Source organism: Narcine bancroftii, chromosome 8 (genome assembly GCF_036971445.1).
Source record: "Narcine bancroftii isolate sNarBan1 chromosome 8, sNarBan1.hap1, whole genome shotgun sequence".
NCBI lineage: Eukaryota > Metazoa > Chordata > Chondrichthyes > Torpediniformes > Narcinidae > Narcine > Narcine bancroftii.
In genome coordinates, this window is record NC_091476.1 from 44,228,559 (window position 1) to 44,243,802 (window position 15,244).

Genomic DNA, 15,244 nt, shown 5'->3' on the forward strand with positions numbered 1-15,244 from the left:
GAATTGCAAAAGGATGGTTTGCAGGTGCAGCGGGTTACCAAGAAGGAAAATGGAATGTTGGCCTTGCGAAAGGGATTCAATGTAAGAGCCCGGAGGTTCTGCTGGAACTGTACAGGGTGTTGGTGAGATTGTACCTCAAGTGCAACTGCATGCAGTTCTGCAGTTACTTACTTGAGAAAGGATATACTGGCTTTGGAGGCAGTGCAGAGGAGGTTCATCATGTTGATTCTGGAGATGAAGATTTAGCTCATGCAGAGAGTTTCAATCGCCTGGTGTTATACTCTCTGGAATTCAGAAAAATGAGAGTGAATCTTACAGAAACATATAACATTATGAAAGGGATAGATAAGATAGAGGCAGGAATATTGTTTCCACTGGTGAGACTCAAACAAACAGACATAGCCTTAAAATTTGAGGGAGTAGGTATAGAATGGAGATAAGGAGAAACTTTTTTTCCCCATGGAATGGTGATTCTGTGGAATTCTCTGCCCAAGGAAGCAGTAAAGGTTACTAATGTATCATCAATCACTCGAAAAACTATTGTAGAAAAACCAATAGGCTTTTATTCACTTCAGAACTTAAGCACATCCATACTGTTTGGTTGTCTGCACTGAACTGTAATGGCTGGGGAACAGCCACCTTTATACAGGCGTCTGTGGGGTGGGGCCACAGGTACAATCGGCCAATAAGTGTGCCTGACCAGATAATGATACATATTGTGGTTTACCATAGCAACCTCATTGAATATATTTAAAGTGCAGATAGGTACATTTTTGCATCGTAGGGGAAATATGGGTTATGGAGAACAGGCAGATAGGAGTAGCTGAGTCAAAAGCCAGATCAGCCATGATATTATTGAATGATGGAGCAAACTCAACAGGCCAGATAGCCAACCTGCTCCTATTTCTTATGTTGTCATGTGCTTGAGTTGTGGAAGATGTGTCCATTTTTTAAAATACTTTATAATTTTTTAAACCACATTAATAATTACATTACATTCAAATCTAAATTATTTCAAAGGAAGTTGTACATGTGTCCATCTTCTCAGTCGTGTAAGAACTGACAAATATCTAAATCAAAGATAAAAGTCATATAATTTGTTGACAGATGAAAATTAACTCTTTAATTTGCTTATAATTCAGAGTGATTTTATTACTGTATATTTTTACAAAAAGCTTTTGTGCTCATTTACTTAAAGTCAAAATTTATTTCAGATGTCCTACAATAACCATAATTGAAAGTGGACCCACAGATGGAACAAGGAAGTATACCGTTGGTTCCTCGAAAAAACACAGCCCATCTGTTTGCTATGGGAAAATAGTCAGGTCACCACGGCAACGTCAGGTTCGGTACAAATATCAAAAGAAGCCAGTCCAGCAAACATTTTCATCCAATGTTTCCACAGAAAGTAACAATGTAACCACTGAAACCATGACTCTCCCACCACCTCAAATGACATCCACTTGTCCCCAGCCCCTTCGTTCACATATCTCCCGTGCCCATTCACCTCGCCCACTCTCTCCTTATCCAGTGAGCCCCTATTCACAGTCTTCCCGATCACCACCCAACCGCCACCCCTACTTCCCCTCATCTCCCCAGCAACATAAACACAAAGAAACTAAAAAATCAGGAACAAGGTATGCAGCATTGCCAGATTATCAGGCGGCACAGCGCACCATGCCAAGAAGGTTACCACTGCAAGATATAAAGACTCTCACTTCACCAGGGGACAGAACATTACCTGATTATCCATCTGTACAGCCCACAAGTCCAAAACGATTATCACGGCAAGATGCAGAAGAACCCACTGCACCAAGGGACAGAACGTTATCTGATTATCCATCTGTACAGCCCACAAGTCCAAAAAGATTATCACGGCAAGATGCAGAAGAACCCACTGCACCAAGGGACAGAACGTTACCAGATTATCAAGATGCACATCCCATAACTCCAAGAAGATTATCACCACAAGATGTAAAGTCATTCACTTCACCAAGGGACAGAACGTTACCAGATTATCCATCTGTACAGTCCACAAGTCCAAGAAGGTTATCACAGCAAAATGCAGAAGCACCTGCTTCACCAAGGGACAGAACAATACCAGATTATCAAGCAGCACAGCCCAGCACGCCAAGGTTATCACGGCAGGATGTTCCCAGTTCAACTGAGGATACAGACTTAGAATTTTATCAAGAGTCACCACTTGCTTTGGCTGCAAGAAGGTTGCCTGATGCAGGATTGCCTTCTTCTCCTGGGGATATATCAATGCCATATTATCAAGATCCACATCAATCAATCCCAAAGAGAATATCATTTCATGATATTGGATCATTCATTCCAGAGAGTGATGCATCAATGGCAGGCTATCAATCTTCAAGAATGATGTCAATGGATGGAGTAGCATCAGCTGGGGACACAACCTTGCCAGGTTATCAACCTTCCTATCTTCCCTCATCTTCAAAGATCTTGTCAATGGATCATGCAGAATTACCTACTCCAGCTGAGGAGATGACACTATCAGATCATCAGCCTTCAATGCCCTCATCTCTCAGGAAGATGCCATTTCCAGCTACAGGATCGGCCATGGATGCACAGTTGGTTTCCGTTTCTGATAGAAATCTTGGAAATACTGGGCCAAAACAGTCATCTTCCTTTCTTTCGCCTGTTCATTCACCAACAAAGTCACAGACATCCATGCAGTTCCCATACCAACTGGATAGAAATGGTGATTCTCAATATCCCTTATCAATTATGAAATCAAAAACAAAATCATTTGCCTTAAAGCCACCTTATGATCAGCTTACAGAACCCTCTGATACCTTTGGAGTAGGTAGTCCAGACAGGAGTAGCAGATCAGCGTATGTTTCAGATGATGGTGATATTGTCAGTGTTGAATCATATGCTGATCCATCATCAGTTTTCATCAGACCAGTTGTTAGTTCTCAACATGCTCAATCTGGAAGCTCCTTATCACCATCCATTCCTCAGCCGAGGCGCCTAACGCCTTCCAAAAAACCACCACCTTTATCATTATCATTTAGTGGCGTATCACCAAGATTCTTATCTCCTCGACCCAAGACACAAAGACCTAGGTCAAAATCAATTAATATTCCAATGGTCCCTTTGTCACCCTATCCACAAGATCAGTATGAATACCAAGGTAGTGTCTCAGCAAAGGATTTAAGTCCGAGGAAACACTACATTCCTAAAGAAAGTGACATCAAAATGATTCCGCCAGACACTGTGCAGTCGCCAGTATATCCATTAAGTCCATTACCTCAAGGACTTAACCAACAATCACAATTTCAGTACCAATCACCTAGCTTGTCACCTCAACATCTTTCATCTCTGTCTTCTCCACATCTTCGAGAAGAATCCATAATGGCTTCAAGGCCACAGATATCTTCAGCTGATTACTCAAGATCAGCTTACGATCCTGATGGAAGGTCCATAACAAATATCAACCAAGGACAACAATTACCTCTAATGTTACAAACCCAGCAGCCATCCTTTCCATCTCCAGATGCAGCAGCAAGTCGCTCATTTATAGAAATGCAGACACCCTCATTCTCATCTGGTGGGATAGCACCATATGTCACCCACGACCTATCAAACATGGGGACTTCATACACGAGGATGCCGTATTCTTCATCTTACATTTTACCATCCTCGCCATTACAAGGCTGGGAGCCCACTGGTGGTCCAGGAGCAGGGCAGGTCAGTATCAGCAATATTCCAAGTCAAGGAGGCATTGCACAAATTCCACCTAACCATCTACAATCAAGACATGATTCTTTTCATCCATCAATGGCCTTACCATCAGCTGCTTATTCAATACCTCAGCAATCAGCATTATTCCCATCATACCAGCAGCTATCAGGATCTGAGTCTGATGTACAATCAAGATCCCAAGGTACATTGCAGAGCCCATTACCTAATGTACCACCACCTCTCTCACCATCTACTCACCCGCATTCACAGTTTTCTTTCCCATCATTGCAGCCACTTTCGCCTTTGTCACTGACAATCCTTCGAGATCCAGCTGTTCCTCCTGGCAGCCAAAGTTCGGGACCCCAGGAATTGTTCCAGACCACAAGATTTGAGGATAGTGAATTTTTGAAGGAGTCACCTATTTCTCAATCTTTTATTTACAAAGATTACTCTAGTCCAAAACTGTCTCCTGTTGCCCCTGCTCAGTCATTTAATTTGACACCAAGAAGATATTCTTATAGGGATTATAATGTGTTTACATACCCATATGGTTCTCAACATTTTGCATCAACACCCAAAGAATCAAGATCAATCCCAATTGACATAGATCCTGAAATATATCACACTGCTCTTAACTCTGCAAGTAGCATCAGTTCTGTATCTTCAGAGGAAACACCGTACAGCAAGCAATTGGGTCCAAAGAGTATTGAAGACAACTTTCCAACTTCCTCTGAAAGTGTTTACGACGTTCCTCCTACTTCACCTTCCTTCAGAGAGAAATCCACGGGCTTGTCCAGTGACTATTCGATCAATGAAATTGGCAGCGACTCCAATTTAATACCTAATGCACATTACTATACAGCTAAAAGTTTCTTCAATGATTCAAGCGATTACACGAATAGTGAATGAAAAACACACACTTGATAAACAACTGTGAAGAGAAATGTAACTTTAATTTGAAGATTATATAATACAATAAAAGTAGCATTATCAACAGGCAGCAGATCTCTGAATATTGATTTGATGCACCTCTGTTGTAAAGTTATAAATCAGTGATTGGACAGCATTACACAAATAAAATGTAATGCTATTGTAGTGTTAGCACTACGCGACGTAGAGAAGAACGAGACGCACCTCAAAGCCTTGAAATCGAGTGGTTTATTGCACTGGCCCTAGCTCATATATGGGCCCCAGGAGCTGACATCAGGGACCTGTGTCATTGGAGCACCGGCCTGGGAGCGCCGGCATTCTCACCACAGTTCCCCATCTTCCCGCCGTGCAAAAGGTCACCTGAGACAACGGCCAGTGTCATCCCCAGGTCTGCACAGTTGCCGCATTCGTCCAGGTATGTCAGTTTCAGGCAGTTGACGGTAAAAGTCTCCTCCTTACCGCTGATGTCAAGCATGAAGGTGGAGTCGTCCCTGATGACCCAGTAGGGCCCTTCATAGGGTTGTTGTTGGGGCGGCCAGTGTGCATCCATTTCCACAAACATGTACTGACAAGTCTTTAAGACCCTGGGGATATTATGTTCGGGCTGGTTGTCTGGTGGGGGTTGCCGCAGGACCAGGGACCCCAGTTTCCACAGTTGCCGTGGGTTCTTCCGGGCGTTTATCAGGGGACAGGAGCTCCCCTGGAATGATTAAGGGTGTGCCAAACACCATCTCTGCTGTCAAGGCATGTTATGAATCCTCAGCGGGACCCAAGACAGTTCGTCTATCCATTTGGGACCCTTGAGGTGCCTGTGAAACCATTCCACCAATCCAGTAGCCTAAGGGTGATGCGCTGTGATGTGGTGAAGTTGTGTCCCCAGGAAGTGCTGCCCAGAGCCCAGAGGTAAATCATGCAGGTTTTGACCCACTGGGTGACCTTACAGCGGCTGTGTCAGACAAACCTGCTGGCCACCATCTTGATTGTGACTTGGGTTGCGGGATATGCCAGGTTGTCGATGGTGCTGAAAACCTGGCACCTCCGTGCGGCCAGAACAATGGGGCGAGGGCTGCTTGTAGAGACGTCACACAGCAGTGTCAGGTTACCTGGGCCTTCCACCCTGAGACCGGAGATGGCTGTCCTATATGCAAGGATTTCAAGGTCCTGCTACTGCACTTTGGCGAGGGCCACATAGTTGACTCCCTGGGACATTCGTGGGGCGTGACAGAGCATCAGCTACCACATTGCTTTTCCCTGTGATGTGCTGTTAGTCCGTGGTAAATTCAGACATGTAGGACAAGTGTCTCTGCTGTTGGGCCGACCACATGTCTGATACATTATGGAAGGTGGTCAGTGGCTTGTGGTCGGTGAAGACCTTGAATTGCCGACCTTAATAAAAGTAACAGAAATGTCTTACCACCGGGTACAGTGGCAATTGCTCTCGGTCAAAAGAGCTGTATTTGAGTTAGGTGAGGGGGGGAGGGGCAGAGGGAGGGGGGGTGCCTGCTGAAAAAGGCTAGGGATTGCCAGTGGCCTTCAATGAGCTGTTCCAGTACACCCCTTACCACTATGCAGGAGGTGTCGACTGTCAGGGCGGTAGGTGCCTCCGGTCTGGGGTGGACCAAGAGGGTGGCATTGGCTAGCACATCTTTGGCATTCTGGAATTCCCTTGAAGACTTATCATCCCAGGTAATGTCATTTGACAATGCTATCAGTGCAAAGAGTGGGCGCATGATGGGGGCTGCTGCCAGAATGAATCTATGGTAAAAGTTTATCATACCAGCGAATTCCTGTAGTGGCTTGACAAAGTGCCAGACTGTCTCGACCTCTTCGGGGAGGGTTGAAGCCCTGTGTCTGTTTATCCTGTGCCTCGGGAAGTCAATAGTGTCCAGGCCGAATTGGCGCTTTGCGGGGTTGATGGTCAACCCAAACTCACTCAAACGGATACGCAGACATCTCAGGTGAGCAGCGTGGTCTTTGCAGCTGCGGTTAGCGATGAGGATATCATCCAAATAGATGAATGCAAATGGGAGGTCCCGGCCACTGCATCCATCAGCCAATGGAAAGTTTGTGCCACGTTCTTTAGACTGAAGGGGATGCGGAAAATTTAAATAAGCCAAAGGGGGTTATAATTGTGGTCTTGTGGACGTCTTGGGGATGAACTGGGATTTGGTCTTTGAAAGTGTTTTTGCAGAAAGACTGGTTCAGCTAAATAAAGATTTGCTTCCACATTCTCTGAATATGATGAAGAGGTGTTGAATTTATGGGAAACCTGTTGCGCCTCAGTGGGAGCAAATTATACTCCCACTTGTGGAAAATTTCTAGCACTTGTGTGAAGAACCATTAGCTGCCACTTTCCTGCCCAAGTCTGATTGCTGCACATGGACACGGATTGATTTATTATCTGGCTCACCTTGCAACTGAGTATTGCGCATTATCAGCAAACATCTCCACTGCTGGCATTATGAAGGAGGGCAGGTCGCCGCTGGATCGAGGAAACTGACACGCCGATACTGAGATGATTGTTCTTAAACAGCTTTGATCATCAGTCCTGAGCTGGGTATAATGAAAAAAAAACTTATCTGGGTTCGCAGTGTCTGAATATCGGCTGCTTCCACGCAAGCTCATTCACCTCAACCACCAATTGATCGGAACTCTTCAGGTTTAAAGAGGCTAAAGTTTACAATCCAGAAAGTCACTATTAAAATGTGCACTGAGGTATCATCAAGGCTCACTGAAAAACATCAGATCTCCTTCGAAAGAAGAGAACTTAGTGGTAACTATAAGGAGTGCATTGAAAGTTCCAGATGTGGACCACTGTCTGAGTGAAAACATTGCCCCACAGGTTCCCCTCTGATCTCTCCCCACTCACCTTAAACCAATGCCCTCTAATTTTAGAATCATTAACTCAGAGAGCCCTGGGAGTACATCGCAAAAAAATTATTTTGCAGACAATCAAAAAAAGCAAATGGAATGCTTGCCTTCATTACTAGAAGGATTGAATTTAAGACCAGGAAGGTTCTGGTGCAACTGTACAGGTTGCTGGTGAGGCTACACTGGAGTATCGCGTGCAATTCTGGTCTCCTGACTTGAGAAAGGATAGGCTGGCTTTGGAAGTAGAGCCAAGGAAGTTCACTAGGTTGATTCCAGAGATGAGACAGCATGCTTAGTGTAGAGGTTAGCGTAACGCTATTACAGGGCCAGTGACTCGGGTTCGAATCCAGCGCTGTCTGTGAGGAGTTTGTACATTCTCCCCATGTCTGACTGGGTTTTCCCCGGGTGCTCCAATTTCTTCCCACCCTCCAAAACGTATGGGGTTGTTTATTAATTTGGGAGAAATTGGGGTGCTTGGGTTTAAATGGCCGGAATCAGCTTCTACCGTGCTGTAAATAAATGTTTTAAAAATGTAAATGAGGGAGTTAGCCTATGTGGAGACTATAGTCGCTGAAATTCAGATGAATGGAAGGTGATGTAATTGATCAAAATAGCTTCTTCCCACAGGCTGTGGATCATGGAACAAAGAACATTACAGCACAGTACAGGCCCTTCAGCCCACAATGTTGTGCTGACTTAAGTAAACCTACTCCACAACAATCTAATCCTTCCCTCTAACCCATAAGCCTCCATTTTTCTGACATCAATGTGCCGATCACAGTTTTAAATGTCCCTTCTCTACAAGTCTCCACCACTACCATCCCCAGCAATGCATTCCAGCCATCCACAATGCTCTTTGTAAAAAAAAACTTACCTCTGCTATCTCACCTAAACTTTCTTCTGCTCATCCTAAACTGCTATCTTTAGGGACATTTTAAATCTGTCCCTGGCCCAGGCAATTGTCCTCACAAGTTTCAAGATGGCCATCATCATGCCAGTGCTGAAGCATTCCACTGCCACAAGCTTGAACGACTTCCATCCAGTTGCACTCACCTCTATCATTGCAAAGTGCTTTGAGAGACTGTTTTTATCATATTTAAATCCTGTTTGCCCTCCACCCTGGACTCCCATCAATTTGCCTATCACACCAACTGGTCGACAGAGGATGCCATTTCCACGGCACTTCCCTCTGCCCTGACCTACTTGGACAGACTCAACTCTTATGTCAGAATGTTGTTCATTGACTTTAGTTCTGCATTCAATACTGTGATTCCCTCAAAGCTGATCACTAAACTTCACCAGCTGGGTATCAGCTCATCCCTCTGCAATTGGACTTTGAACATTTTAACTAACAGTCCCCAACCTCTCCATCGCCGTGCCTCAGGGCTGTGTGCTGAGCCCTCTTCTGTACTCCCTTTACACCTATGACTGCATTCCTGCATATGGTTCTACCTTGATAATCAAGTTCGTAGGTAACACCATGGTGGTTGGCATGATGAGATGGCCTATAGAGATGAGCTCCAGCACCTGGCTGTGTGGTGTGCTGACAATAACTTGACCCTTAACACCCAGAAGACCAAGGAGATCATTGTGGACTTCAGCTGTGCTGGAAGCCACATTCATGCCCCTATCTATATAATTGGAGCTATAGTGGAACATGTACCAAGTTTCAAATTCCTTGGTGCCCACATTTCCGATGATCGGCACATTGATGATCACACCTGGCACCTGAACTCCTCCATTCTGATCAAAGAGGCACAACAGCACTTTTATTTCCTGTGGGCCATCAAGAAAGCTCACCTCTGTCCCAGGATACTGATGGATTTTTAAAAATCGCTGTACCATTGAGAGCATACTCATCTGTGGCATCTCAGTGTGTATGGCAACTGTCCTATATCAGACTGTAAAGCACTCCAGAGGGTGTTGAAAACTGCCCAGCAGATTATCGTCCCCCAATTGCCCAACTATAAAGTAATGCTGCCTGGGAAGGGCGAAAAGCATCATCAAGGATGCATCTCACCCTAATTATGGACTTTTTACTCTCCTTGCACTCAGCTCCCAAACCAGTAGACTCAGGAAGGGCTTCTTTCCTGAGGCTGTGACCCTGCTGAATCTTACATTATAGCACTGAGCAGTATTGCACCCATATTGTACTGTCAGTATTTTTATACTTGCTTATTTGCTGGAGTGCTTGCTTTATTCACAGTTACTTGTAAATAGCACTAATTTTTGTATTTCTGTTTAGATCAGTGGTTCTCAACCTTTTTCTTTCACTCACATCCCACTTTAAGTATTCCCTATGCCATAGGTGCTCTGTAATTAGTAAGGGATTGCTTAAGGTGGGATGTGGGTGGAAAGAAAAAGTTTGAAAACCACTGTTTTAATTGTACCTAATTGACTCGTTCTGTGCACGGTTTCAGAACTCCAAAGGAAATGGGCCAATGACAATTTTTCTCAAGCAAAATATTTCAGTCACAATTGGGTCTAGAGCAGTGATTCTCAACCTTCCCTTCCCACTCACATACCAATCCCTTACTAATCACAGAGCACATGGCATAGCGAATACTTAAAGTGGTATGTGAGTGGAAAGGAAAAGGTTGGGACCCACTGGTATAGGTGCTAATTGCATTTCATTGGTACATTGGGACGGGTTGTGACTGTCACATGACAGCACTGCCCCTACCTAGTCAGAGGACACACCAGCTGCCAATTATGGTTTAGTTCTGCCCACCCATTAGTGCAAATCTTTCCTGTAAATTACCTGGACTGGACTCTCCACTCCATCCTGCCTGTACTTAGCCTTGGGCCATTGGCTGTTGTAATTGGATTAACCATCCTGGCACCAAGTCATTGATCTCTGCTAAAGATTTGGGCTGGACCCTGCAGCACTATAAAGTTGCCATGTGTTCTTTGTTCTCCCTCTTTTGCCAGCTTGGGACCACCCTGCTTCACTCCAGGCCTAGAAATGTGGAAGGGTGTTGGAGAAACTGTTGATAAGATGTGCACTGTTTAAAAGAGTTGGGAGCATTTAATTAGTGTCCCTTGTAGCATAGAGCTCTACCTGCACTGAGTCAAGGGGTGGTGGGGCTTCATAGCGATTTTTCCTTGATCATTGTACCAGTTCTTTGTGTGTGTGTGTGTGTGTGTGTGTGTGTTTTGCATCTGTTACCATTTCCCACACAGCCTCTGTAAATAAAATCCTTCCTTTACCAAAACTGAGTGTTCAAAGTCCTTGCCTTTGAGACCTACCAGACCTGTTTCCTCACTCACAACAATTGGTTTTGTATCAGTACTTGGCACAATGACAATAAAGCTGAATCTAATCTAATGTCCTCTGGCATTTGTTGTTGCCTTGGGACTAAAGTGCTGGCTGTCCATCCTATCTAAGCCCTTCCTACTCTTGTACATCTCTGTTGTCTCTTCTCATCCTTCATCTCTTCAAAGAGAAAAGCTCTAACTCTGTCAAACTTGTTTCATAAGATGTGTTCTCCAATCAAGGCACCCTCTCTGAAGCATCTCCAACCTTATTGCAATGAGGCAACTAGAACTGAATGCAATATTTCATATAGTCTAATCCAGTGGTTGCCAACCTTTTACTTTCCATTCACATACCACTTTAAGTAATCCCTACGCCATAAGTGCTCTGTGATTACTTCTTCTTCTTTGGCTTGGCTTCGCGAACAAAGATTTATGGAGGGGTATCTCCACATCTGCTGCAGGCTCGTTGGTGACTGACAAGTCCGATGCGGGACAGGCAGGCACGGTTGCAGCGGTTGCAAGGGAAAATTGGTTGGTTGGCGTTGGATGTTGGGTTTTTCCTCCTTTGTCTTTTGTCAGTGAGGTGGGCTCTGCGGTCTTCTTCAAAGGAGGTTGCTGCCTGCCGAACTGTGAGGCACCAAGATGCACGGTTGGAGGCGATATCAGCCCACTGGTGGTGGTCAATGTGGCAGGCACCAAGAGATTTCTTTAAGCAGTCCTTGTACCTCTTCTTTGGTGCACCTCTATCTCGGTGGCCAGTGGAGAGCTCGCCATATCTTGGGAAGGCGATGGTCCTCCATTCTGGAGATGTGACCCACCCAGCGCAGTTGGGTCTTCAGCAGCTTAGATTTGATGCTTGCGGACTCTGCCAGCTCAAGTACTTTGATGTTGGTGATGAAGTCACTTCAATGAATGTTGAGGATGGAGCAGAGTCAGCGCTGATGGAAGCATTCTAGGAGCCGTAGGTGATGCCGGTAGAGGACCCATGATTCGGAGCCGAACAGGAGCATGGGTATGACAACGGCTCTGTACACGCTGATCTTTGTGTGTTTCTTCAGGTGGTTGTTTTTCCAGACTCTTTTGTGTAGTCTTCCAAAGGCGCTATTTGCCTTGGCGAGTCTGTTGTCTATCTCGTTGTCGATCCTTGCATCAGATGAAATGGTGCAGCCGAGGTAGGTAAACTGGTTGACCGTTTTGAGTTCTGTGTGCCCGATAGAGATGTGGGGGGGCTGGTAGTCATGGTGGAAAGCTGGCTGATGGAGGACCTCAGTTTTCTTCAGGCTGACTTCCAGGCCAAACATTTTGGCAGTTTTCGCAAAACAGGACGTCATGCGCTGGAGAGCTGGCTCTAAATGAGCAACTAAAGCGGCATCGTCTGCAAAGAGTAGCTCTTGTGTCTTGGTGTGAGCTTGCAGGCGCCTCAGATTGAACAGACTGCCATCCGTGCAGTACCGGATGTAAACAGCGTCTTCATTGTTGAGGTCTTTCATGACTTGTTTCAGCATCATGCTGAAGAAGATAGTAAAGAGGGTTGGTGCGAGGACGCAGCCTTGCTTCACGCCTTTGTCTATAGAGAAGGGTTCGGAGAGCTTATTGCTGTATCTGACCCAACCTTGTCGGTTTTCGTGCAGTTGGATAACCATGTTGAGGAACTTGGGGGGGCATTCGAGGCACTCTAGTATTTGCCAAAGCCCTTTCCTGCTCACAGTATCGAAGGCTTTAGTGAGGTCAACAAAGGTGATGTAGAGTCCTTTGTTTTGTTCTCTGCACTTTTCTTGGAGCTGTCTGAGGGCAAAGACCATGTCAGTAGTTCCTCTATTTGTACGAAAGCTACACAGTGATTCTGGGAGGACATTTTCGGCGACACTAGGTTTTAGTCTATTAAGGAGAATCCTAGTGAAGATTTTGCCTGGAGAGCAGCGTGATTCCACTGTAGTTTGAGCAGTCTGATTTCTCGCCTTTGTTTTTGTACAGGGTGATGATGATGGCATGATTACTAAGGGATTGCTTAAGGTGGGATGTGAGTGGGAAGAGAAGGTTGAGAATCACTACTCTGGACCCAATTGTTACTGAAATATTTTGCTTGAGAAAAATTGTCATTGGCCCATTTCCTTTGGAGTTTTGAAACTGTGCACAGAACGAGTCAATTCGATACGATTAAAACAGTGATTTTCAAACTTTTTCTTTTAGGGAATATTTAAAGTGGTATGTGAGTTGAAAGTGAAAGGTTGGGAACCACTGGTCTAATCAGAGTTTTATATGCTGCAACATTACCTCACAGCTTGTTATATGTGGATTGTGGAGTAAGTCGTGGCCTCCCTGAGTGGAAGATTGTGGATGCAGAGAGTCATGAGAGCTCCGTGTCTGAAACTTATTCAGAAGTTGCATTTCTTGCCAATCAAGGTCAGATTCCAGCCACCCATTAGTGCACATCTTACTGTTGGCTCATTTAAATGATTCAGTGTCACCATTGGCCAGATGCCCAGCTTAGAACAGTATAAAGATCAATCCATACCACAATGCTTTCTCTCTGCCTCTTGGTCAAAGCCCCAGACATCACTCCAAGCCAGATCACTACTGTGGACATCGCTGGAGGAATTGCAGATAAGGTGTGCACTACTCTGAGTTGAGCCATAGTACTGCAGTAGATCAGTGCTTGCGAAGAACTGCACCCCTGTTGGTACAAGGAATCGGGAGTGTTTGAAAGTCCCTGTGTGTGAAGTGTGTACATGTGTGTGGGAGGTAAGTAGCCACCGCTATTGGAGTCCCCTGTGCCCGATGTGCCTGCTTGCACCATTAAAGTTTTTTGTCTTGTACCGTTTAGAAGACAGGCAGTCATTGGTATCAGAGTCCATCCTGATTACAATATGAATGTCTATACTGTATAGTTATTTAGTAGAGTAATTAAATATTGTTTGATGTCGTCCCCTGTTTGTCTTCCGTGTGTTCAATGAAGTTATCTTTTATTGTAACACTTGTGTTCAGTCTGGTCTCTGTGGACCTAGCAAACTGGATACTTTCCAGAGCAGAGCACTTGAACTCAGTTCCTTGACTAATGAAGGCCAGCACACCAAGGGCCTTCCTAACCATTGATGAACAGTGTCTTGTAACTGAGTAAATCATTGCAAAATATTTTTTATATATCTTAAATTCTATCTTTACGTATATACATGATTATTATGTGCAGCGTATTGTGTGTGTATGTGTGTGTACCATGGTCCAGAGAGAAACTGTTTTGTCAGGTTGTATGTATACAGATGACAACAAATTTGAACTTAGACTTGAAACATATAAAATTATGAAAGGGGTAGATAGGATAGAGGCAGGAAAGTGGAAGTGGTTTCCACTGGTAGGTGATAATAGAACTGGAGAATGTAGCCTCAACATTCAGAAGAGTACATTTATTTTTAAAAAATTTAGACATACAGTGCAGTAATAGGCCCTTCCGGCCCAAGAACCTGTGCTGCCAAAATACATCTAATTAGCCTTCAACCTCCCCCACCCTCCCACCCCCAGACGTTTTGAAGAGTGGAAGTGGAACACCAGAGGAAACCCATGCAGACATGGGGAAAACATACAAACACCTTACAGACAGCACCGGAATCCAACTCTGGTCATTGATACTGTAATAACATCGTGGTAACTGCTACCAGCCTTGCTTCACGCCTTTGTCTATAGAGAAGGGTTCGGAGAGCTTATTGCTGTATCTGACCCAACCTTGTCGGTTTTCGTGCAGTTGGATAACCATGTTGAGGAACTTGGGATCAGGATAGAGATGAGGAGGAACTGCTTTTCCGAGGGAGTAGGAAATCTGTGGAATTCTCTATCTCAATGAATATATTTAAGTCAAGTATGGGGAAATAAAGATTGTGAGGAAAAGGCAGGTATGTGGAGCTAAATCTGGCCAGAAAGGTGGAGCAGGCTTGATGGTTGGCAATGCTCCAGTTATGTTCTTATCAGCAAGGTGCCTGTCTACGAGGATTTGCCAGCCCATTACCATCTTGAGGAAATCTAACCCTTTTGGAAGGCAAATTTCTGGAACCTATGATGACAAGAAATGTGAGTTGAGCCAGAAAGACAAAGGAAGAATATTTTTTGGAAGTTGAAATCAGACTCTGACATGTCAGAGTACATACATGACATCACATACAACCTTGATAAAAACTTCATTAAAAACTTAGGAGTAAAAGGAGCTACAAAATGTCCCTGCCAGGTAGGATGAAGGAGAATTGCACGCCATTTTATATGTATATTATGTACAAGAGGTTCCCAGTGTTGGGGAAGTCCACAACAAGCAGTCACAGTCTATAAATAAGGGGGGGGGGGGGGGGGGGAGCCATTTAGGACTGAAATGAGGAGAAACTTCTTCACTCAGAGAGTTGTGAACTTGTGGAACTCCCGACCACAGAGAGTTGTTGAGCCCAGTTTAGAAGATATATTCAAAAGATAGCTGTATTTGGCCCCTTTATGATGA

At 44.7% G+C, this 15,244-nt stretch overlaps 1 protein-coding gene across 6 annotated transcripts in view; it reads left to right on the plus strand.

The window, feature by feature from the left end:
• LOC138740622 (mediator of DNA damage checkpoint protein 1-like) overlaps positions 1-4,711 on the plus strand; it is a 104,335-nt gene extending 99,624 nt beyond the window's left edge. For all 6 annotated transcript variants that reach the window (XM_069893523.1, XM_069893526.1, XM_069893524.1 and 3 more), the window contains one exon: positions 1,215-4,711. In XM_069893523.1, the coding sequence (XP_069749624.1) occupies positions 1,215-4,620 (3,406 nt within the window). In that variant the 3' untranslated portion in view covers positions 4,621-4,711. The remainder of the gene's footprint in view (positions 1-1,214) is intronic.
• Positions 4,712-15,244: the final 10,533 nt, after the last annotated feature.